Source organism: Tachypleus tridentatus, chromosome 3 (assembly GCF_004210375.1).
Source record: "Tachypleus tridentatus isolate NWPU-2018 chromosome 3, ASM421037v1, whole genome shotgun sequence".
Lineage (NCBI taxonomy): Eukaryota > Metazoa > Arthropoda > Merostomata > Xiphosura > Limulidae > Tachypleus > Tachypleus tridentatus.
Window position 1 is genome coordinate 1094995 of NC_134827.1, and position 26261 is coordinate 1121255.

The window sequence follows — 26261 nt, forward strand, 5'->3', positions numbered from 1 at the left end:
TTATTTGAGTATGATGTTAATTAACACTTCTGTTTAGTGATTCTGTATGTGTTAAGGTTGCAGTAAAACTTCTTATAACGTTAAGTGATTACAATCAATACAACAAACAATGTAGTTAGACAATTTTCTAAAAAAAAAATGAAAACACCCTTATATTAAGGTGAGTAAATGTTATTCACCTGTTGGACTTTTAATCCCTTTGTTATGTTTCTTGAAAAGATTTTCAACGATTACTCAAGTCTATTTTACAACAAATGGAAAAAATATATATAAGAACTATCATAAATGCATAAATATAAAAGGAATATCATGTTTGAGTCCCGTTCGTACATCCAAACGCTACAAACATTTAAAACACCCGCAGAAAAAACAACAACAACAGAAACGTATTTTGGAATATTTAGAAAACATACGATGCTGTTTGTTTTTTTTAAAACATCATATAGTACATTTATGTGTGCAAAACCATATTTCTCGTGTATTCGATCTATGTATTCAATGCGCGCCTTTCTTGCTTTTTTATATTTTTTGCAAAACTTTTAAAATGAATTACATTTTGTGTGTGTGTGGAAATTTTACTTTTTAAAAGCATTTCTTTCAGGTGTGATATGATGTTTGAAATAAAACGTTTTATTAAGAATATTTATGAAAAATAAATTATTTTACGATTTTATATCAAAGAGCTCAGTTGGATGAGGATATAACTATAGTATTTTCGTGCCTGTTAAGGCTTAAGTGAACCTTCTGACTCTATCAATCCTATCAGGGTCCGGCATGGCCAGATGGGTTAAGGCGTTTGACTCGTAATGTGAGGGTCGCGGGTTCGAATCCCCGTCACACCAAACATACTCGCCCTTTCAGACGTGAGGGCGTTATAATGTTACGCTCAATCCCACTAGTCGTTGGTAAAAGAGTAGCCCAAGAGTTGGCGGTGAGTTCTGATTTCTTGATCAGTCAATACCAAACTTGACGGAGTGATACACAATGAAGCACGGAAGATCATGAGAGGGTGGGGTTGGAACCCCTTATGTAATTTCATATTGATAGAATTCTTGAAAATAGACCGGTGATGATAAGAAACTGTAATTGTAGATTCCGTGGTGTTATTAAGGAAGTTATAAACACTTTTAGATAGAGAACTGCCACTATATAGTCTATATATTGTTATAAAAATTTGGTTGGTTCTGTAAAGCATATGTCGGTTCTGAATAATAGGATTGCGATCCTAAACCTAATGTTGGTTATTACCAAATATTTATGACTTTTTGTGATTTATTGGTGTGTTTTGACATGCTCTCCCTTTCAAGTGGGGGGGGCGTTATATTGTAACGGCCAATATCACTATTCATTGATAACAGAGAATATTGGCGATAGGTGCCGTTGACTAGCTGTCTTACCTCTAGTGATTGATTTCGAAATTGGGGACATCTATACATATATAGTTCTTACACTGCTAAATTAGGGACGGCTAGCGCAGATAGCCCTTGTGTAATTTTGCGGGAAATTCAGAAACAAAAAAACAATCCTATCAATGAGTTTTTCACGTGGCGAATGAAACGTCGGGAGTGGTTCCTAAATGAAAGCTGGCTACTTTTCCTCACCCGGATGGCTTAGCTTATAACGATCAGATCCATGGTTCAAGCTGTGCTACGGGCACAGCGTAGGTAGCCCATTATATAGTTTTGTTATTAAATGAACAAATAAAATCCAAAGTGTTTTGACAAATCCGAACAGCAGTGTGTCCACTTTTAATAATGGCAAGATAGGCTTAATACATGTATATATATTGTTCATAATGAAACTTTATGCAATAAATTAAATATCTCTGTATATCACCCCTCGGATGGTTCTTAGAAGTGGATAACAGTACGTTCACCGTGTTTTTTAGGTGTATCTAATAGTCTGCCTGTCTTCCTTTTAGTCAGTAGTTCAAAGTTAGGAACGGTGACAGGTGGCTTCTGTAGGTTAGTACCAAAATACAGCATTCTCTAAAAATTATTATTAAGTTACTACAAGGTAAACTCACAAGAGTGGGTACCTTAACCTTTTGTCTATCGATTTGATGTGTAAAACCTGTTTAATAAAGATATTTTTTTGAAAAAAAAGTGAAACTGAGCGGGAAAGGAATTCTAGATCATACTTGTGAGAAGTTGCTATCCTGAAAAATTCTTGTAGTTAAAACATATTTTCTATCGTTGAAATAAACCTAATATGTACAGTCAGTGACTGTTTTTTGGTAACTGAGAATAGCTGGTTGCTTTTCATTTATTCAGCGTTTCAGTTTTAAAAAAAATCTTTCTGACATTGGTGACTAAAAACAACAACAAAAAAACTCTGCTATGTTTATATAAGTTTGTTATGGATTTAAGCTTTACGAAATATCAAACCTATTATTATTAACTCGCTCTAATCTTTCGACAGTTACTGTCATATGTTTGTCTTTTTACTAGGTTTGTTTTAAGTTGTTATGTGACTTAAACTCAGAAGGTAACTAGTAATAACAGAAATGTTATTCATTACACTTAGGCTCTCGGTGGCACAGCTGTGTGTCTGCCGATGTACAACGCTAGAAACCGACTTTCTATACCTTTGGCGGGCAGAGTACATTTTGTAGCTTTGTGCTTAATTCTATAGAAACTTTACAGTTAAGAAACATGTTCTCAGTTGTTAGACTCCAGTACAAACTGAACAGTCATGAGGATAGAATGAATAGGAAATTATTGGATGCACTTTTTCTTTGATTAGGTTTATTGTTTGTTCGTTCTTACGATGAGCTAAATGGTCAGGTCAGAGGCCCCTACACTTGATGCGTAACTGTCACAAAATTTGAATTGCCTTTTGTAATTACTTTATCTCACTGTGTCCAGAATTATTTGTAATCCAGTACATATTCTTAACATTTTTCAAAGTAAATTGTGTAAGTATTTGTTATTCGTTTTTGTTTTACGTATTATCATGGCCCTAAGTTGAATAAAAAGTACAGTTTAGTTAACTAATGACTATTGTAAAATCCTTATCACTCACTTTTCGTTATTCGTATTAACGAAGTGATACTATGGCTGTAGTAAAACAACGAAAGTTTAACTATTATAGTTAAACGGTTATAGCAGGGAAAATCGTATCTCTTCCTCTCATTTGGCCCGGCATGGCCAGGTGGTTAAGGCATTCGATTCGTAATCTGATGGTCGTGAGTTTGAATCCTCGTCACACCAAACATGCTCGCACTTTCAACCGTGAGGGCGTTATAATGTGACTGTCAATCCCACTATTAGTTGGTAAAAGAGTAGCTCAAGAGTTGGCGGTTAGTGGTGATGACTAGCTGCCTTCCCTCTAGTCTTACACTGCTAAATAAGGGACGGCTAGCGCAAATAGCTCTCGAGTAGCTTTGTGCGAAATTCAAAAACAAACTTCTTATTATTTAGTGAAGCAGCTATTGCCATCTGCTGAACGTAATGTGATTTAACAAGCTCCTGATTAATTTAAAAATTATGCTTCATCGTAAGGTTGTATTTTTACTGTTTTATTGCTAGATGGTATTTAAACTTGAGACAAAATATATAAGCGGTAAAGCAGTCCTGAAACACAGAACAACAAAAGAGCTTGGTTTTATTTTAATATATCGACGATTTTCACACGTCAAAGTGTTGGATGTTTGATTATTTTTGTTTTCAATTTCGCTCGCAAAGCTACACGAGGGCTATATGTGCTAGCCGTTCCTGATTTAGCAGTTTAAGATTAGAGGGAAGGCAGCTAGTCATCATCACCCACCGCCAACTCTTGGGCTACTCTTGTACCAACGAATAGTGGGATTGACCGTAACATTATAACGCCCCCACAGCTGAAAGGTCGAGCATGTTTAGCGCGACGGGGGTGCGAACCAGCGACCCTCATATTACGAGTCGCACGCCTTAACACGTTTGGCCATGCCGGGTCCTATTTTGTTGGTAACCATGTTAAGAAACACGATGTTTTAAAATTTAATTTTGTTGTTAACCATGTTAAGAAACACGATGTTTTAAAATTTTATTTTGTTGGTAACCATGCTAAGAAACACGATGTTTTAAAATTTTATTTTATTGGTAACCATGTTAAGAAACACGATGGTTTAAAATTTTATTTTATTGGTAACCATGTTAAGAAACATGCTGTTTTAAAATTTTATTTTGTTGTTAACCATGTTAAGAAACATGATGTTTTAATTTTTTTTTTTGTTGACAAATCCCCTGGGTACCAATTTTCTTTTCTGATTTGTTATACTTTAAAGGTGCTGGTTGGTGTACAGCCTTGGAATAAAGCTTTGTTTGTCTAAAGTTAAGCACAAGGTATCAAATCCCGGTTTCTAGTATTGTGCCACTGGGGGGTATAGACGAAAACTGGAATATCGGTATTTTTATCATTTGATGCTTATTTGGTTTTTATCCAGTTTTTAGGAAGAGCTACTGTTTTTACGTAAGAATTCACCGTCTTTTTCCTGTTTTAGCTTAGTGTTTACCTTCCCACGATCAATAAAATTCGTTTTTTTTTTTTTTTTGGAACGACCAGTAACAAGAAAAATCATTGTTCCGAACAAGGGAGACATTTGTACAATGGAAATGAACTACATCTAAAGACAAGACAGAAAATCCTGATGTGAGACTTAAATAATACGAACGTCCGTGGCCTTCTTTATTTTCTATTTATTTTGTGTTATTTTTAGTTTTACTAAATTAACAAATGATACACACAGCTGTGACCACATTTTGAGCTATTATGTCAAATTTTGGATTTTATCGCGTTGTAAGTTGAAAGTTATATTTATGTAGACTATTTTGTTTGTACGTTTAGCAGTTTGTTTTGTTTATATTGAAATCTTCTGACTAGTATATTTCACAAAAAATGTTTTTGGAAGAATAGGTGTTTTTTGTGTGTGTGTGTATGTTCTGTTCTTCACATTCAGAGGGCCCGGCATGGCCAGGTGGTTAGGGCGTTCAACTTATAATATGAAATTCGCGGGTTCGAATCCCTGTCACACTAAACATGTTTGCCCTTTCAGCGCTGGGGACGTTATAATGTGACGCTCGATCCCACTATTCGTTGGTAAAAGAGTAGCCGAAATTTTGGTGGTTGGTGGAGATGACTAGTTGCCTTCCTTCTAGTCTTACATTGCTAAATTAGGGACGGGTAGCGCAGATAGCCTTGGTGTAGCTTTGCGAAAAATAAAAAAAAACATAACCAAACAAACACATTTAGATTGTCTCACCTCGTTAACTATTTAAAATGCTTTTTCTTCACATCACGCGCTATTTCGATAACAAACTTGTTTACTGCAAATATAGAGCAAATATTAAACTATTTTACTTTTGAATTTTAATTCTTATATAGTATACACTTGGGCCAAGCATGACAGCGACAGCAATGCCGTATTATTTACCAGAATGTTACAAATTAAATATTGATCTTGAGGAAACACTAACCAGTATGTTTTGTACATTAAGAGTATGATGCTACTCCTTGTTACATGTAGAAATATTTCTCCCAGCACGGAAATTTATTTAAAATGTGTTTTTCGCTATTATTACTTTTCCATATTTAATTTGTACGAAAAGTGTATCTGTCCTTTCAAATTAGTACTAAATTGTGCTTGATCAAAAAAGTTAGAGCTTAGCAGTAAAATAGAGAACACGTAAGTGCGTTATAAGAGTGACGTTAAAATCCCTCTTTTCGATTACAGTAGTAGCTTAGGTTTTTTTTATTTATGTGAAATTAAAGAAAAGCTACACAATGGGTTACTTGTGCTCTACCTACCAGGGGTATAAAAACACGGTTTTTAGTGTTTTAAGACTCCAGATGTACTGTTGTGCTACTGGGGACAGTAGCTCAACACATAGGGGAGGTTGTTGATGACTGGCTGCTTTCTCCCTAATCTATCAGTTCAAAATTAGGAACAGCTAATACAAATATTCCTTTGGATCGAATGTCCAAAAGAATAAATAAGCATATAATTTGAGAAATTACACAATCCACACGTGTATATATGTGTTAATTAAATGATAAGATTTTCGGTGTTCTGAAAACAGTGTAAGCTTAGACTAGTAATGTGAAACATTGTAAAACAACGACACGATCAAACAATACAATGCTAACGCCTGATTCAGGATACAAACTGAAAATATTAATGTGAATTAATTAGTTAGAACTATCAGTAACTTAAAATTCTTGTTGATAAAGGTTTCTCAAATATCGGTTGCCTAACTTGAAATACCATTAACGATAAGACTCTTTCTTGTCTTATAACTCTAGCCTTAAAAACCACTAACGATGAGACTCTTGTTTTATAACTCTAGCCTTAAAAACCACTAACGATGAGACTCTTGTTTTATAATTGTAGCTTTAAAAATCACTAACGATGAGACTCTTGTTTTATAACTGTAGCTTTAAAAACCACTAACGATAATACTCTTTCTTGTTTTATAACTGTAGCTTTAAAAACCACTAACGATAATACTCTTTCTTGTTTTATAACTGTAGCTTTAAAAATCACTAACGATGAGACTCTTGTTTTATAACTGTAGCTTTAAAAACCACTAACGATAATACTCTTTCTTGTTTTATAACTCTAGCTTTAAAAACCACTAACGAAAATACTCTTTCTTGTTTTATAACTCTAGCTTTAAAAACCACTAACGATAATACTCTTTCTTGTTTTATAACTCTAACCTTAGAAACCACTAACAGCAGGACTCTAGCTTTAAAAACCACTAATTATAAGATACTTTATTGTTTTATAACTGTAGTTATAAAATCCACTAACAATAAGATGCTTTCTTTCCTTATAACTCTAGCTTTAAAAACCACTAAAGATGAGGCTATTTCTTGCCTTATAACTCTTAACTAAAAAAACGCATTAACAATAAAACTCCTTCTTGTCTTATAACTCTAGCTTTAAAAGCCATTTATGATAAGGTTTTTTTTTATATATTCAAGGAACTGTAAAATTAATCACATTTCATACTTTATACCTGTTACTTGACATTACAGGTTTTTGCATCAGGTTAGTTTCCGCCGTCCTGTGGTTAGCGTATGTATATTTTTATCTCTAGTTTTACCCTTGACAGTACAGTTTTTGGTCAAATTTGTTATCTCGAGCCCATTTATTCTCCACAAATGCTAACAGCAGCCATTTGCTATCAGATGATATACCTATAAAAACATGCATTATTACACATACCAAGCTTATTTTATATTCTTCTCAGTACCAACGTGTTAGATAAACTTAATGACTTTTTCTTGTGTCCCCCCAAGATTAATGTGTTATCATCATATTGTAGCTGTGTTAAATGACCATGCAACACGTACTTTTCGATGCTATTGTTCGTTTAATCAATCCTTGTATCCCCGATTCGAAAGAGTTAGAATGTTTTCCAGTGGTATGAATAGTTGTTGTCAGCGTCTCGTCCAAAAATCATAATTTTTAGGGCTCACAAAATTGTACTTGAACCAGTTTCACTTAATGTTTGTGCCACTGAGTTACTTTCGAAATTAATCGATTCGCTATATAAGGATTTCAATTGTCTTTGTGACTGATAATTATTCCATTCTGGTTGAATGGAATACGAATTATCTACGAATTTTCATAATCACGTTACTGAAAACAAAACTACCTTTCGAGGGAAAATGTGGAGAGTTAGCTTTCACATTATGTTAGAAAATGGTATAACAGGAGAATTGTTTGTTCAATGGGTTGACAAAACTCAGACAAACCAGCAGCAGTAACCGTAATTACCTCGTTCTTCCTTTTCTTACTTGGGAGGACAGGAGAGCTCCTACGTACATAGTGGATAAACAAGATGTTTGACTCCTTATTTACGAAGAGCAAGTGACGCTTTACAACCATAAACTTTATAAGACAGAGACCATCTATCAAACATTTACATATCATTGTTATCAAAAGTGTTTGAGCCGTCGACTTGCGAAACAGTTTGAATTGTGTAATAAGAGTCATTCACCTATGATAATTAGGAGACGACATTTTTAGTTGGTTAGGAGTATGTGTTTGTTTCGTTGTTGATTTTTGCGCAAAGTCACCTGTATTGTTTGTTTATCTTTGAATTTTGCTCAAAAGCTAACCACTTGGTCTTAGCGGGCCAGCCACGTGTAATCTTGAAGTCGTAGACTAGATGAAAGGTACCTAGTCAATATCACTCACCGTCAATTCTTGGGCAAATCGAATGGCATAATTTGACCATCATTCTTACAATGCACTTGCTGTTCCAGTATGTGAATCGCGATATATGTGTGTGTGTGTGTATCTGTATGGTAACAGGATGCAACATGCAGTCCTACACACTTGGCCCAGGAGAATAAAACCTCATTAGTCTATTAAATACACAAAAAGAACAATGCAAGCTACAGCAATGAAACTAAAACACTTTATATCCAAATATAAATGTTTAACAAGAAATATAACACAGAATTCTTAGAAATATTCATTTTAGTGAGAAAGCAGAGAGCAGTCTCAGATAGGTTTTTAGTTGTAGAGTTGGAAGAAATTAATGTAGTTAATGGATACCTTAGAGTAATTAAGTGTATAAAATTAAAAGAGTTAACCCTTATTTCTGAATATACTTAATAAGGAAAGTATTATTTGAGAAGTTTCACTGTGCTAAGTGTATAGTTTCTTATTTTACTTATACATTTTACAGAACAACTGATTTATTTGTATATGATATTTGGATATTTTTAACCTTAAATTTGCTATTTTTAGAGATTCTGACTAGGAAACTACAACTTATGTGCCAAAAAAGGGTTGTCAAAGACCACTATAAAGATTAACAACAGTGTGTTATTTTCATCTCAGGTCAAAATGAAATCATTATTACAGTGAAACACTAGAATAAGATGTTACGATTCTTGCTTTTTAACTTAAAATGAAAATTCCACCTACTAGTTACTGACTTTGAAATATCGTTTGATATGAAAACTGTAGTTACGGAGATCTTAGATATAGTTTCAGTTAATCGTTATTAGAAAAATGAGTACTTATAACCACGTCTCACCAGAAATGTTTGCATCTCAGGTTTTAGATTTACTAAAATACTGTTGTCACTGTTGCTCATTGTTCTGTACATGAGCTCCATTAGATTCGTTCTTATTTCATAAAGTTAAACTATTTTTAATAATTTCGCTATGTTTAGAAGGACATCGAACTTTGCTTTTCCAGTCACAGACACCAAAGGTTTGGTCAAAAACGAGCATAATTGGGCATCTGTGTCTATAAATTCTTCCACTCACACATGTGTAAAATCGATTGCAGTCTTCCAAATCTGCAAATAGTCCATCTCGAGAACACTTCGAAGAATCCACAGGGCTTGGAGGATTATGGCAGATGACATTTTGTGGCCAGTCACAGGACTGCAATTTTGTGTTAAAGTATAGCCCAGATGGACAATCCATTCGGAATGCCCTTAAGCCAAAACATTGATAAAAACTGCTGCAGTCAACGGGATCTTGAAATAAACCATTTCTGAAACAGAAGAATGATGGCTTGCGAGTAGGGTTGGAGGTCGTCAAGTCCGGATATATGACACTTGGTTGTGTATCCATGTTATCAGCAGGGGGCAGTGATCCTAATCTATGAGAAGTAGATGGAGGATCAGGATAATCAGGAGTAGGAGGAGGGTCCGGTAAGGTGTATTTATTTCGATCGAATGGAGGATCCGTTTCTAAGAAAGAGACAAACCAATAAACATTTTAGTGACTTTGGCTTGTATAAAACATTACAATGTTTCAACAATTTTTGTTTGTTTTTGAATTTTGCACAAAGCTACTCGAGAGCTATCTGTGCTAGCCGTTCCTAATTTAGCAGTGTAAGACTAGAGGGAAAGCAGCTAGTCATCACTACCCACCGCCAACTCTTTGACTACTCTTTTACCAACTAATAGTGGGATTGACCGTCACATTATGATAGTTTTACGTAATGCTTATTTTGATACAAGCAAATAGTAAGAGTTTTCTCAACTAGAAAAGGAATTTTCCTCTTCCTTTAAATTGTGTGAACTCTCAATGATCCTGTCGTTGTTTTATCCTTTAGAGGGGGATATAGTTCACTTGTCTTGAATGGAATTTTAATGTTAGAGTGTTTTACTACAGAATGTACTATTAGTACTTTCTTACCAATAATTGCATAATTTTGAAACGCAAATAAAAACTGTTTTATTGGAAAATTCATAATACATCGGTAATGTTGTATTTTAATTTTATATCATATCCTGATATAAATTTAGTAAGTTTTAAACTTTACCTACAGATGTCGCGACCAACTTATATAGTGTGTGTGTGTGTTTTTTCTTATACCAAATTCACATAAGGCTACCTGCTGAACCCACCGAAGGAAATCGAACCTCTGATTTTAGCGTTGTAAATACGTAGACTTACCACTGTACTAGCAGGGGGGGGCGATTTATATAGGAATAATAAATTTGTTTAAACGCAAAGCTATACAATGGGCAATCTATGCTGTGCTCACCGCGGGTATCGAAACCAGGTTTATAACAATACAAGTTCTTGAACTTTCTGTGCCACTGCGGACGAGAGCAAATGATAGATATTTATAGTTTTATTGCTAGACAATATAAAAGAAGATTTGTTAAAAGATATGCGTAAATTATTTTTAAAAATTCTTAACAAATATAGTTTTCTTTCGAGGATCAGTAATATTAACTGGTAAATAATAATAATTTGACATATTTTATTAAAAAAATTAGTTGTGTAAACAATGTTAGCTAATTATTAGAAAAAATAATAATACTAGAAACCTGAATTTTATTTATAAAAGTTTGTTTATTTTATAATTTTCGTGCTAAACTATCCACAACTGTTTAAGATAGTAAACTACTGAGAAGACAACTGGTCAAGACTACTCGCTATCAACTCTTGTCTGACCGACCTATGTAGTTTGATCGTCACCCATGGCTCTAAAGTGGAGTATTTAAGCCAAACGGTACATAGTCATAACCTTTCATATTCATAATCCGGGTAATTAGAAAATCAAATATCATATTACTTATAGAGCATGACAATATCTAAATAAATGTTGTCGGTGTTAGACTTGAGCTAATATTAGTTTAACATTGCCTGAAAGGGAGATTCCACTGTTTGTTAGAACTTAATACTACTGGTTTTAAACTTTGGTTGCTTTACTTTGTAAACGAGAACTTTGAAGCCTTGGTCCTTGGTACCTCTTGCAGTGTGTAAGTATTAGCATTTAAACATTTGGCTTCCTGGTGGATCAGCTGTAGGTCTGAGGGCTTGCATTGTTTGTTTCCTGTTAAGAATAAAACTACAGAACGGACTATCCGTACTGTGCCCACCATGAGTATCGAAACTCGGATTTTAGCATCACAAGCTTTCATATTTACCGCTGAGACATTATGAGGCCTCAGAGCTTATGGCGCTTAAATTCGGATTTTGATACCAGCAGCTGCTACAGCACACATAGCTCATTCTACAACTTTTTTGTTTAATTACAAACAAACAAACTTATTTTTTAAAATAAAAATATTCCTCTTTGTCCCGCTTTCGGGATATTAAAATTCTTTAATTGTTCAGAAAAACCACAACAAAAAACACAACGTGTCAGCACATAGCTATAAATAATATAGCGTTATGTTTTGTTTCTTAGCTGTAATAAATTTCATATTTGTATTATATTAGCCTAATGTTCTTGAAAGTTTAAAAAATTGTGCGTTATAGTGATACTTTAAAAAAGAAAATAATTTGTATGTATTGAGCTAAATATTGTGCTTTGTATTACGAGTGAAACGCCTTAACACGCTTGGCCATGCCGGGCCAAACTGTTTGTAAGACAAATAATAAAAATAAAGATATATGTTTCACACAGTTGTTGGAATAAAGTTTTAGAACATGAAAAGTCTTTGTTTGTCCTCTCTCACCGAAAATGCTAGTTTCTTCAGCCGCGAGGGCGTTATAATATAACGGTGAATCCTACTTTTGTAAATTAGGGACGGCTAACTCAGATAGATAGCGAGTAGCTTTGAACGAAATTCAACAAATAAACATGTTTGGTTGTTGTTTATTCTGTGGTTATTTCAGGGATCAAACCTTGAAATTGAGCGTTAAATACTCTCAGCTTATAGTTGAGCCATCTGGATGGCGCATAAAAAAAAAAAAGAGTCGGAAAGTCAATTCTGGACCTCCTGAATGAGTTAACTGCGCAAGAGCAGAAATATAAATAATAATAACGAGGGGAATAGCATATTAAAGTGTTATTAAGAATAACAGAATATTTTATTGAAACATTATATATATAAAAAATGGAAGTGTGGCTGTGAAGTCACGTATTATTTTTTAAAAAACTGAATGAAAACATATCTCTCCGTTTGACTATTTGGAATGTTTAATAATATTTTAATTTCGTATTTCTGTTCAGGCAACGGTATAATTATTGATTTTATTGCGTGCAGCTTGATGTTACTTATTTGCCTCTCTTATAGCAAAGCCAAATCAGGTTATCTCCTATGACCACCGAGGAGAATTGAGCCCCTAATTTTAGCGTCGTAAATCTGTAGACTTACCGCTTTCCCATCGGGAAACGCCTAGCTTTTACAAATTTAGAAGAGCACATTACTAAAACGCGTCTCTTTGTCTGTCCATTCATCTATCCAGTTTCAAAGGGTAAATATGGTCAACTAATTCTGTTTTTGCTCTTAAAACATGTACGTTGTCCTTTGGTGGCGTGACCAGTAGTGAATTGTGTTTTTTTTTTTTAATTTCGCGCAAAGCTACCCGAGGGCTATCTGCGCTAGCCGGCCCTAATTTAGCAGTGTAAGACTAGAGAGAAGGCAGCTAGTCATCACCACTCACCGCCAATTCTTGGGCTACTCTTTTACTAACGAATAGTGGGATTGACCGTACATTATAACGCTCCCACGGCTGAAAGGGCGAGCATGTTTGGTGCGACCGGAATTGGAACCCGCAACCCTCGGATTACGAGTCGAACGTCTTAACCCACTTCAAATGCCGGGCCATTTGAAAAAGAAAAAATACATCTACGTGCAAACATGAAACAAAACAACAGATAGCAATTGAATGTCATGAACATCCGACAAAGCAGCTCAGATAAGTCTCGGTACTAGCGTTGCTTTAAAAAATAAGTTATGGTACTTAGTACCGCTGAGTATCATCAGAATTTAATCTCTAGCTTTGTGCGAGTTTTTTTTTTCTTTTTAAATTTTTTCGCAATACAAGAGAAAAGCAATGTTCGCATTACCGTTTTTATTTTCGAACTAAACACTAGAGGTAAGGCACTTAATGAACAGCACCAGTTGCCAAATTTTGGGCTACTCTTATCCAATGGTATGATTGGATCGCCGCTATTATAAAGCACCTAAGGGGCCACATAACCAATTGCGGGTGTGTTTTCGCGGTTAAGGCACGCAAACTATGAACCCTCAGATTCTTAGTACGAGTAACTGTTAGGCCACACTTAGCTCGGTGCTACTTGAAAACATAAATCATATTCCAATATTAAGTGATGTCAAATGTTCAAGCTAGAGTTTCCTGTTTTATATGGCTTACTTTTTCTTACTTACCAATTCATAACAAATAATAAGAAATGTTCAGCTGGGAGGTATCGAATGAGGAGTTTTCTAAACTTATTCCAGCTAAGCTTATTTTTTTAAGCCTATTTTGCTCTATGGTGCCCAAACAGGCAATATTTACTTAAAATGTTTGTTTGATTAATTTATTCAAACAAAGCAAAACATAAAAGAAACATCGAAGTTTCTGTTTACCACTACAATGTTGATGATTTATGAAATTTTAGTATTAAGTTAACAGCTTTAGTAGACATTTTTTGTTTCAAGAATTTAGCCGAAAATTGAAGGTTTGTCTTGAATATAAATCTTGATGAAACAAAATGCAAAACATGCTTTGTGTTCCTTTAGCTTGTTGAAACACAATGTAACGATGTGCTTTGTGCTTATCCATTAGCTTACTGAAACACGATTTCGTATCATGCTTTCTGTTTATTTATTGACTTGCTGAAACACAGCCTGACAACATGATCTGTGTTTATCTATTAGCTTGCTGAAGCACATTGTAATAACATGAGGGCTATCGGTGCGTAACCGTTCATTCTTGTAAAGTAATAGACTAAAAGGATGGTGATTCAACACCCACTGCCAACTCCTGGATTGTTCTGAAGTGAAATCATCAAGAAGCAAAAGATATTTAGATAACAATAACTAAAAACAAGACAATTCTTGATGTCTCGTTAGCTCTTTGTCATTTTAGAATGCTGTAGCAAATTGTACGTTTTCCTATGATGGAGATACCGATTTTAGTAGTTTGTCTTGATTTGCAAACATCTAACTCCATAAAACAAAGTACTTTAAATTACAGTATTATTATGATGTTTTATAATAAGACATTTCATTTAGCTATACAAGAAATGTTATCATTCTTTCATCACTGACCATTGGAGCGAATTGTTAAACAGATAACGTTTCCATATCATCGGAGGAAGAGGTCCATAATGAACCTGACCCTCCTAGGTCGCGCACAACGACCGAATATCGATACTACTCAGTACTCAGTCCATTTTACTGCTTTAATCTCAGAAATCTGCTAAAAGGAACTTCCACACAAGAAAGGTTCTACGTTTTTAAATCGTAACTATTTTTCATATTTATTCATTAATATCTAGTCAATTAATTCTGTATTGATATATTAAAAATATATCGTCTATATATAATGCCTAGGAAAAACGTATAAAAGTGCCACAGATAATGGGTTAGAATACTTTTCCTATTTTTTGTTAGGAACAAAGGCATTTTAATGGTCTTTTTTCCTTCGGATTCTGTTAACCATTTTTACTGTTCACAATCTCCAATCCTTTATTCGAATCTGGTTAGAAATAATCTATAATTTTTTGGTACTTTTGTACCTCTCCTTTTACGGGTATTCTTAGAGAATGTGCATTTTTTTGCGTGTTGTAATTGTCAAAGTTTCTTTTCATCAAAGTCACGAGTTTTAGAAGATAATACCTCCTTATCCGTTTATCCTTATTGCAGCTAATTAAATTTTCCCATCGTAGCGTGATGATAACCAGTTTCATCATTGTTAGTATTAACTTTTCACTTATTCACATATCATTGGTTCAAGGAAAGCACGCAAGGCAATTTACAATACGTGGAAACTTCCATAATAGTCTCTACAGGTGGTCAAAATTTGTTTAACGTTTTTTTCCAGACGTTGACCTTATGTAGCCAGTATGTGTTCGTCAAAAATTATATTTTGTCTCAATGCTAAATTTGATTGCACAAAATTACATCTTTGAATAATAAATCATGATTGATAAGACTGATCAGAGTAAGTCATTTTCGTATTGATTGTATGCTCTTAGTCAAAGATATCTGATTTGGATTCACCCACCCTCGTTTTCTTATAGAACCATTTTTCTCTCTATTGATGATGTATAAGCACTTTAAAAAACGTCTGGTCTTAAAGATAAATGTCTCTTTGTTTGTAGTTAAGCACAAAGCTAGACAACGGGCTATCTGTGTTGTGCCCACCACGAGCATCGAAACCCGATTTCTAGCGTTACAAGTCCGTAAACTTTCCACTCTGCCACTGAGGATGAAAGAAATTAACATGCTCGTTTCCATTAACGAAGTTCTGAGTCACTCTGATCGTCGATTAACTATTTTTTCATGTTTACAGTTCAACTGAAGTTGAGTTTTAAATACATTTAAAACAATAATATTGTACACAACGGGCTATGTGTGAACTGCCCACCGCAGATATTGAACCCCGTTTTTTTTTTTATCGTTATGGGCCTTCACAGTTGTTGCTGAGTCAAATTTGGAAAACTTAAGACTTAGATTGTTATTGCGGTCAGTTATGAACCATCCGCTAGTTTTTATTAGAAGGTTGACACAATAGATTGTGAATAACGCTCAACAGTCAAATACATGCAGTTTCAGACGGAAGTGGTCTAATATTTTACACGTAAAATAAGTAAAAATTATACTGTTTTCTGTGAAGATAAAACTGTAACTTGTGAGTGTGTGAGAAATAATTATGTTTACCTATGCAATCAGTATTTAACAAACATATTATGTAGGTCTATGTACGTTATTTACAATTAAATAGAAAAATACACACAAAACTTGTGATCATAGATTTACTTAATTGGAAATAATGCGTCTAAAGTTTCTTATCCACAGAGGTTGTGTCAACGTTGCCTATAAGACAAGAAGTTTTGAAAATATCCATGCATATATAATTTTAAAAAATGGAGTTTATGTCTTAAATACAACATTATTTGGTCCCGGGTGTGATTGGGAGAAAGCCGAAGGCTGCTCGGAGGGTCACTTGTTTTAATAACACTATCGAAAGTTATTGAAACTTTCTTTACGAACCCATCTTATGAAAAACGATTACAATCACATAAGATACTAGCTGACGTATCCGTTCTGCGCTACGGAGAAGACACAGGGAGTCAAAGCCAATTTTTTTTTCACTCCTCGGGGGTCTTAAGAGTACATGTTATATTTGGTGACAGTCGTTCCACCCATTTGATAATTACAAACGGAGACACACACACGCACGATTTTCTATGTTTGAAAATTTTTACTTTTTCTCTTGTTCCTGGGCAGAAAGTTTTATTTCCCAATTGCTTATGCCTAAAGTAAACGGAAAAGACCTATTTTTCTCTTCAAACTTTGCTTTTGTGACCTGGGAGCATATAACGAAAACATGATAGGAGACTATATCTGTAGGCTGATACGTGAAAGTGATTTATATTAAAGTCGTAAATCTCGAAAAGTACCCACTTCTAAACATTTTAGCTCATTTTTGTATAACTCTAGTATAAATACATGTACATCTTGACTCATATGTTGTTTTATTCAGACCTCATGTGAATGAAAACGTGCAAATTTGCCCGTTTTTATGGGCAACATTTCATTATCCAGGTCACAAAAGCAAAGTTTGAAGGGAATAATGGTAATTTTCTGTACTTTTACAACATAAGCAATTAAGAAGTAACACATACTATCCAGGAACAAGATTTGTGTTACATATTGTAATGGTTTTCATAGCAATTTCTCTCTGTGTGAAATGAAAGCAATTTTAAATACGTTTAGCGTATTTACATTATTCTTGGATTATTTTGCATACCATTTACTAAACATTAGTATGTTAAAATATACATGTTAAATTACGTGCATACCAAATCCCATTGTAAAACAAATATTTTTTATGGTTATGGTGAAGATGTGATATATGCGTAGGGGAACGTTGGAAATAACTTAAAATTGTATACTGCTAACTTTTCTAGTTACATTATAGTATTATTTTATACTAGAATAAAACATTATATCAAAAAATAAGTGTAAATATAAAGGATGAAAAAGAACTTATGTCGCGATCGCCAGTTTTGTGTTTGAACCTTTATCAAAGTATCTCAAAAAGAACTTGAAGGACCTTTACTAAAACTATAAGCATTAGGAAGACCTGTTTTGAATATTTAGGGAAGTATTTAGAAGCCCCGTGCCAAAACTATAAGGAAGCATTCAGAGAACCTGTACCAAAACCAAAGGAAACATTCGGAAGACCCGTACCAAAACTATAAGAAAACATTTGAAAGGCCTCTATTAAACTTATAAGAAGACATTTTGAAGTTCCAGTTGAAAACTATAGGGAAAAATTTAGACCGGTTTCAGAACTATAATGAAACATTTGGAAGAACTGTACCGAAATATAGGGAAATATTTTGGAAGACCTGTATCGAAACTGCAAGGAAGCATTTGTTAGGCCTGCAGCAAAACTATAAGGGAGTATTTAAGAGGCCTTTATTAAAACTATAAAGAAAAGGAGTAGAAGGTCTGTTCCATTTTCTAACGAATCATCATGGAAACCTGTTCCAAAACTATAAAGGAGGTATTTGGAAGCGCTGTACCAAAACTAAAACCTTGTTTTAACTGAAGCGACCTCTGTGTAATATACAGACCAATACTTACCTGCGATGCTCAAACTTTCCACAAGAACGTTTCGCCTCCGAGGCAACGTTTCAAGAACGAGTACACATATTCCGACGAGGAACATCCGAGTAATGGGCTTCAGTGTTCTCATATCTTTCTTATAGTAAACACCGTATGACACTGGGACAATGATGGAGTCTCTAGTGCTTAATACAGGGTACTGTCACTAGTTCTGTAAACTGTGCTGTTACAGACGACGTAGACTGTTCTTTAGCCTTTAGAAAAAAAACAACTCGCTATATTTGTGTAAAAGATTGAAAGATATCACTGTATTATTAAGGAGGAATAAACAGTTAATTTGTGTATTTCGCCACAACTACATAAATGTAACTAGACAGCTGAACTTAACTTTGTGGTGGATTAAATAATTAACATTAAACACAAAAAAATACTTTTAGTTTTATTCAAGAAGTAATATCAATGACTAAACAACAAATACGTAGAACCACCAGCATAAGATTATTTTAACCTTTGTGACCAATAACTTTGTATCCTTTTTATTTCTTTTCGCATATCTTGTATTAAATATATAAGTATTTGTACCCTAGAACTTAAAAACGCAAGAAACTTTATGATGTATGAACATGTGTGGTATTTTGATAAATTAGTACAAAACACTACATAAACATAAACATATATTTATTTATATATATTGAGAACCACTACTTTTACAATAAGTTACATGTGTCTTGATATATAGGATTCTTAAGTTAAATCTAAATTAATTAAGCGTTATCAAAGACATTAGCATTCACAAGCTAAAATCTCTTTGTTTTTCAAAGTGAATGATTATTTCAATTGGCTATAGCGTTGATCTAATCAAGAACGAAACGTAATTTAACTTTTCAACCGCTAGTTTTGATTGCTTGTTTAGTTGATTGGAATTAAGCACAAAAGTACCAATGGGCTACGTGTGCTCTGCCCGTCACGGGTATTAAAACTCGATTCCTAGCGGTGTCAGTCCGCAGACATGCTGCTGTGCCACGGTGGAAGGGAGGAACTAACAGCTAGTTACTATGTTGAAAATGTTATTAACTTTCAACCAAAAGGTAACTGTACTGTTAAAACATTTGTTGAGCTTTTAAATAAAGGTTAATAGGGGTAAACAGGGTAGTAGTGATTCCGTAGAGGATGTACTGAAGATATAATATATTATGAAAGGAGAAAAAAACTTTTACCAAACAGGAATGAATTTGAAGTTAATCGCTTTGTACTTGAAGAAGTGTTATTTATTGTAGGGCATGTAATCATAGGCAGAATTACTGTTTCTGTGGTGAGGGCAAGAGGCGGTTGTCAAACCTTGTTTTTTTCTGTGGGATATAGTATACATATAACATTCTCAGTAATTGAGACAGGCTTTATTTGCTACCTTACATCTTAGTTCCAATCCCCGCCTATGTATTTAATTATAAACTGGTATGAAACAACAGATGGGGTAGTTTACCGCATGGAATAAAAACAAATTAATTTCGTACATATACAACACTAAACTACACCTCAGAGAAAGAAGAAATATTGCAGAATTTCCACGAATTATTTTATTTGTTCGAACTTGTATTATTGAACGCAATGAAAGTAAACTATTTATTTATGAGTGTGTACTTAATTCTTTAGATTTTGATTTGGTTTGTTTTGAATTTCGCGCAAAGCTACACGAGGGCTATCTGCGTTAGCCGTCCCTAATTTAGCAGTATAAGACTAGAGGGAAGGCAGCTAGTCATCACCACCCACAGCCAACTGTTGGGCTACTCTTTTATCAACGAATAGTGGGATTGACCGTCACATTATAACGTCCCCACGGCTAAAAGGGAAGATTGATAACATAAGTAAGTTTAAATATTTTAAATAAAGTCTAATTCTAAATAGAATTATCATTATCATTCATACAACAAACTGTTAATCATTCTGACATTTGCTACAGGGCCTAGCATGGCCAGGTGGTTAAAGCACTCGACTTGTAATCTGAGGGATGAAAATTCGAATCCTAGTCACACCACATATGTTCGCCCTTTCAGCCGTTATAATGTGACAGTCAATCCCGCTATTCTTTGGTAAAAGAGTAGCGCAAGAGTTGGCGGTGGGTGGTGATGAGTAGCTGCCTTCCCTCTAGTCTTACACTGATAAATTAGGGAAGGCTAACGCAGATAGGCCTCGTGTAGCTTTGCGCGAAATTGAAAAAAAAAAGTTGCAATAGTAATTTTAAAAATAAATTACATTAAACTACTTCCTAATTGTTTAAAAAACTACAATACTGGAGAGATATTTATATATTCTAACATATGATAATAACGTATTATACGTGAAGTCTATGCTATTCTTATGAATGACTTAAGCATACTACTGCCTGCAAGTTTCATGAATATATATATTTATAGAAATCACTTTTAAACTGTTTTTTTTTACTCAGACACGTAAGACATGATACAGTGAAGGGTTCTGGAAGGATTACTCAGACATGCGCACATAATTGATACTATTTAATACCGAAAATAAGTATGTCGGTGTAGTTTTGTACGTCAAAGCATTTTAACTTAACACACCGCAAGCTGTTTTTATATTACCAACAAAATTTATAAAGGAACGAATAAACAAGATAACTCGTAAAACGAAAGCCAAGTTTTTACGGCACATGAAATATATGCACATGTATATTGTCTTGCGATAAAAAAAAAGTCACTTTTACCTGAAACTGAGGCTCTCTGTTCTAGTTTCTAGAACATCAACATCCGGGCAGAAAGGTACCTTTTCCACAACATTCACCATCGCTTTCCACAGGCGCCAAGCTCAACGAACCTCTTTCTGTACTTGCTTGGCGACTTCCACTTAAAAGTTTCTATATGCTAAGAGTGTCCGTTACAGCGCCACTGGAAGACAACATCAATAATTGATGTTCTTACACTATCTTCACTCTAATCCGTCAGAGGTCAGTTAAATATGATGTCACGTGAGATAAAACGAAATTAATTTTAAATGGTCCGTTTCAATCCTCTCATAACCCCTTTCGAAGGCGAAACGTGTAAAACAATTTAACTTTTTCTTGTTGTTCATAGATAGACAAGGCTATAAATCTTAACTATTAGCATAGATGGTTAATTAACTTAATTGTTGTTGTTTTCTAATTTATGCAGAAGAAACTATGAAGGGAACGATAAGCTGGTATCCATGGAAAATTTACGATGAAAGATGAAGAGATTATGGTTGTATACGCTTTGCGGAATTTACCGAGACTAGATGACTTGGATCATTTTTAAGGCTTAGATTTTATTCAAAAACCATTAACATAACCCCTACTCTCGTGCAGTCGAGCTTCTGTTCTGTGCTGATTATGGGAAAGTTTCATTTTTTGGGTGTGTAGAACATGGAATTCGTGCAATCTGGCTTACTTGGTAAGAAGAGATAGGAATGATATGCTAAGAATATTATTTGGTGGCATCTTCTCGAATTAATTCCATCTTTGAAAGCCCGAGGTGTTTTATAAGAAAACCTGTTAGATAAATTGTGTGGGATAAAAAATATTATAGCTTCTAGCAGTTGATTGTATTTATGCTCTAGTTGCATGTTACATAAAGTCGAACTGAGAGTTACGGATTAACTAGAAAAATGACGTCCATTTTTAAAAAGGGAACTAGAAACCTCTTCCCCTTGTTGCAAGATGTGTAGTTGAACTCATCACTTTCATCTGGCAAAAACTCTCGAAAGGTCGTTTACATCATCACCTCCCTTTCCCCAATCAGTTTCTTCCTATGTTTGATACAAATATAAACAAGTTGTTTCACACGGGTTCTGTAGTTTACGTGAAGCATAACCTCTTACGTCTAGTTTTACGTCAGATTGATACATGTTAAGTATTCTAGGTTCACACATGTGCTGGTCATGTAAGTACCAAACCGGATTTTTGCTCGCAGTTTTAGACTGATTTTAAAATTTTGTCACACGAACAGATCATTGTAATGCTAGAAGCTACTTATTATGTTACAGAATAAACAAGTGCACAGTTTCTTTTATCTGAATATCTTTTTACATGAATGTCAACATTAACTTCGTCACATTCCAGTTCATTTGGCTCAACATGACAGAAACTGATGAGTTAAGAATTTAGTTAAAGGTCATTCAAAAATGATATATGTTTATTTATCTTAAACTTCTAACTGGATGGTTTCTACCTACAGATTTTATTACGTTCTAACTACTTTTACTTGTAGTTTTATAAAAATTTCAACTACGGATTAAATCGTTTCCTTTAACACAAATATGATCGCAAGTTTAACACATTAAAAATAGTTAAAAATATAACATTAATGGTAATAATAATTTTAATTTCTCGCAAAGCTACACGAGGGTTATCTGTGCTAGCCGTCCCTAATTTAACAGTGAAGATTTGAGGTTCGAAGGCAGCTAGTTATTACCACCCATTGCCAACTTTTGGGCTACTCTTTTACCAACGAATAGTGGGATTGACTGTTACATATAACGGTTGAAAGGCGAGCATATTTGGTGTGATGGGGATTCAAACTCGCGACCCTATGATAGCGAATCGAACATCTTAACCACCTGGCCATGCTGGACCAATTTGTAATGGATCTACAGCATTCAAAGGTACGATTTTTTAAGATTAGACAATGTTAAGAAATTCTAATCTCATTTAGTAACATGATACATTTCATACGCAATGCCTTAGCTTCATAACAACCTACCTATCTAGCGATAGAAAAAAAACTTTACTAAAGCTATATTCGACTTATAGTCCAACATTGTTCAGGCATAACGTTATAATTGATCATTACCATGCTGGGTTAATGATAACACTAGAGTGTGTGTGTTTTTCTTATAGCAAAGCCACATCGGGCTATCTGCTCAGCCCACCAGGGGAATCGAACCCCTGATTGTAGCGTTGTAAATCCGGAACATACCGCTGTACCAGCGGGGGGTAATAACACTAGAAAGATAACCTTCTTATCTATATAATTTGAAGCACAAAGCTCTAGCTTAAGAATAGTTTATCTCGGACTTATGCAGCAATAGAAAAAAACAACAATCCTTTAATTTACCAACCAGGGATTAATTTCTATTTTCAACTGAGAGATTCGATGAAACTTACGCAGTATGTGATCTTTTATCTTCCTTGACCTAAATCTTATTCCTTTACTGATGTTATATGAATCTTCCCATGACTGATTATTTATGTTTTCATTAGTTTTATGTTCGTAAACACAAAATCAGGCTTTTAACCACACGGAAACTTTAATTTCAATAGATTTTTGCCGGGAAAAGTTATTCCGCGAAAACTTCAAGTAGTTCTTAACCTAAACAAGTTTGTAGAGTGTGCTTGTTTTAACTCATATAAGCGTTATATAAACTTTTATTTCTTCTTGTTTATCACTCTGTAAGCATGACGTGCACGCTTATTAATTTATTTTTTCTTCAAAATGACGCCCGTTTGATTTATTTCTACCTGTTTTTTATTTCTTTACGCTACTCATATTATGTCAAAATCTTATCTACAGTTTTCTTTAAAAATATCGTAATGGCTTTTTTTTTTCTCTCTATCTGTTGTTTTGCTAAATATTCCATAACTACGGCCTCGTACTTTCAGTGATGCCTCTTCAGTGGCGCAGCTGTATGTCTGCGGATGTGCAACGTACAAACCGGCTTTCGATACTCGTGGTGGTCAGAGCGCCGATATCCCATCGCGTAGCTTAGTGCTTAACTTCAAAGAAACAAATCTTCCGTAATAATTTTGTAACTACTTATCTGATGGAAATTCAAAGCCTATTGCTGTGCTTAATATACATTCTCGTATTACACTTTTTTAATGCATTTCAAATCTATGTCTTTCACGAACTGTGGTTTTGCTTCTTTTATTCGTATACCACCTATTCACCGATTACTTTCGTGGTGTTTTACTAATATCATGTGACTTAGTATTACTTCTGCTGCTGCTACCTGTTTCATTTTGGGCGACGAAAGTTTTATAAGCCAGAATATAAAACATGCAATGACAAATAACATTATGTAACAAAATTTTTACATTTTCTTGTTCCAGGGCAGAAAGTGTTATTTCCCAATTGCTTATGCCTAAAGTAAATGGAAAAGACCTATTTTTCTCTTCAAAGGTTGCTTTTGTGATCTGGTAGCGTATAACGAAAATATGATGGGAAACTATATTTGGGGGCTGATAGGTGAAAGTGGTTTACATTACAGTCGCAAATCACGAAAAACTACTCACTTCTAAACATTTTTGTCCATTTTTGTAACTTTAGTATAAATACATGTAAATCTTGATTCATATGTTGTTTTATTCGGACCTTATGTAAATGAAAATGTGCAAATTTGCCCGTTTTTACATATAAAATAGGTTAATTTTTAAATTGCGTTATCCAGGTCACAAAAACAAAGTTTGAAGGGAATAATGGACATTTTCTGTACTTTTACAACATTAGCAATTAAGAAATAACACGTACTATCCAGGAACAAAATTTGTGTTACACAGTGTTATCATTCAGGATTTTTGGCCCGCCGCTAGTACAGCGGTATGTCTCCGGATTTACAACGCTAAAATCAGGGGTTCGATTCCCCTCACTGGGCTGAGCAGATAGCCCTTTGTGGCTTTGCTATACAAAAAATACACACACACACACACAGGATTTTTGTTGTAACTTACCGTATAACTCCAATTCTAGACGAAAGCGTTTCATATTAGGTATTGTCTCTATTTTGCAAACTATGTACACGGTTAAAGTATAACTTCTTTTTAGAAAATATAGTGCTGATATCTTACATCAGTGGTTCTCAACCAGAGGTGCGAGATAGCGTTCCAGGGGGTGCGAGATAACATTTGTTTTGGCCACCTTCACCTTTATTGTTAAACAAATAATTACTGTGAGGGGTGCGAGAACATATTAAAATTTTTTTAGGGGTGCGGGGCATAAAAAAGGTTGGGAACCACTGTCTTACATAATTCCACTAAAATACAAGTCATGTTTTAGTCTTTTTGCCATATAGGTTGTTATATTCAAGCTATTGATTTCTACTCTGTCATTGGGTATTCGTCTATTTCCTGTCTTCTCCTTGAATGATACCTATCTTGGAATGTTCTTTCCTAATCTCCAGTTTCGCCTTATCCTGTTGTGGTTGTGTTTCAGATACTGAGGTCTTCTCCCAGTTTACACATGTTCAGATGATTTGTACAAATCGTTAATTCTGCTCGAGTTTTACCCTCAAAGTTTCGTACACTTTTCTGAAGAGAAAGGAGTCTAAACGTGGTCTCGTGCATATCACGGGGAATTGAACCCCGGAGCTTAGCACTGTATTCTCATAAACGTACCACTGTAACACCAGGGAACTAAGAATAGTAACGGGAAAATTTAACTGAATAGTTTACGCCTTTTACTGTACTCGTAAACCTCGATAAAACTTATCATGAAAAAAACAAAAACCCAAAACAACTGAAGATTTCAAACAGTTATAATTTGACACAAAAACAATTTCAGAAACTAAAAAAACATCAAAGGAAACTATATAAAGTCACACCTTTGTGGTTTGCTACTTTTTAAACCTCGTTTTCGTTCACCCTGTCGAAACTTCCAGATAGCAACTATGTTGACAAACCACAAGTTGCTGTTGAAACCACTCTTTTTCACTCAGTACTGACGTGTATAGATTAGAATTTGTTTTCATTCAATCGTTTTAGCTGTTGGCTTTATCTAGTTTCAAAGTTAGGTCTATTTAACAATTATTTAAACAGCATTTTGTGACACTATAAAAGGATGGAAATGAAGGGCCGTAGTAATCAGACATCTACGAATGAGGAAAATCACGTGAAAGACAAGACATAGATCCTTATATCAACAAGGGATTATAGTTTCCTAGCAGATAAAAACAAGTAATAATAAAAACACTTTGTAAATGTAAAATGATGTAGGGATAGCAACGCCAAGAAGAATACAACCAAAAATATATGGATGATATAGCTACATATAAATTATCCTTACATGACTTTCGCTATGAAAATTTAATGTTAATCTCTAAAATCCACGAGTACAAAGCTGTTACAGTGTCGGTCAATTAGACCAATCTCGTAGTGAGGGTCTGTAATAGTCAACAATGATCAAGACATGTCTGATTCAACTTAGTTTTCCTTGTACATAACTCCTAGGTTCTTAGTTACGCTACAATGATGCCTACCTTAACATGACTAAACAAACTACTTACCAACAA

General features: G+C 34.4%; 1 protein-coding gene across 1 annotated transcript; it reads right to left on the bottom strand.

Moving 5' to 3' along the window:
- Positions 1–8469: 8469 nt before the first annotated feature.
- Positions 8470–22211, bottom strand: LOC143246189 (putative chitinase 10). The gene is made up of 3 exons (XM_076492402.1): positions 20728–22211; positions 18024–18259; positions 8470–9701 (listed from the first exon to the last, which is right to left on the bottom strand). Exons 2-3 carry the CDS (start codon positions 18133–18135, stop codon positions 9133–9135), a joined length of 681 nt encoding a protein of 226 aa, XP_076348517.1. The 5' UTR covers positions 18136–18259; positions 20728–22211; the 3' UTR covers positions 8470–9132.
- Positions 22212–26261: the final 4050 nt, after the last annotated feature.

Excerpts from the sequence above, each read along its gene's own strand:
- LOC143246189 (XM_076492402.1), bottom strand. The coding sequence starts at position 18,135 with ATGAGAACACTGAAGCCCATTACTCGGATGTTCCTCGTCGGAATATGT. Across the intron at positions 9,702-18,023 it reads GGAAAGTTTGAGCATCGCAG|AAACGGATCCTCCATTCGAT; the intron begins GTAAGTATTGGT and ends TCTCTTTCTTAG.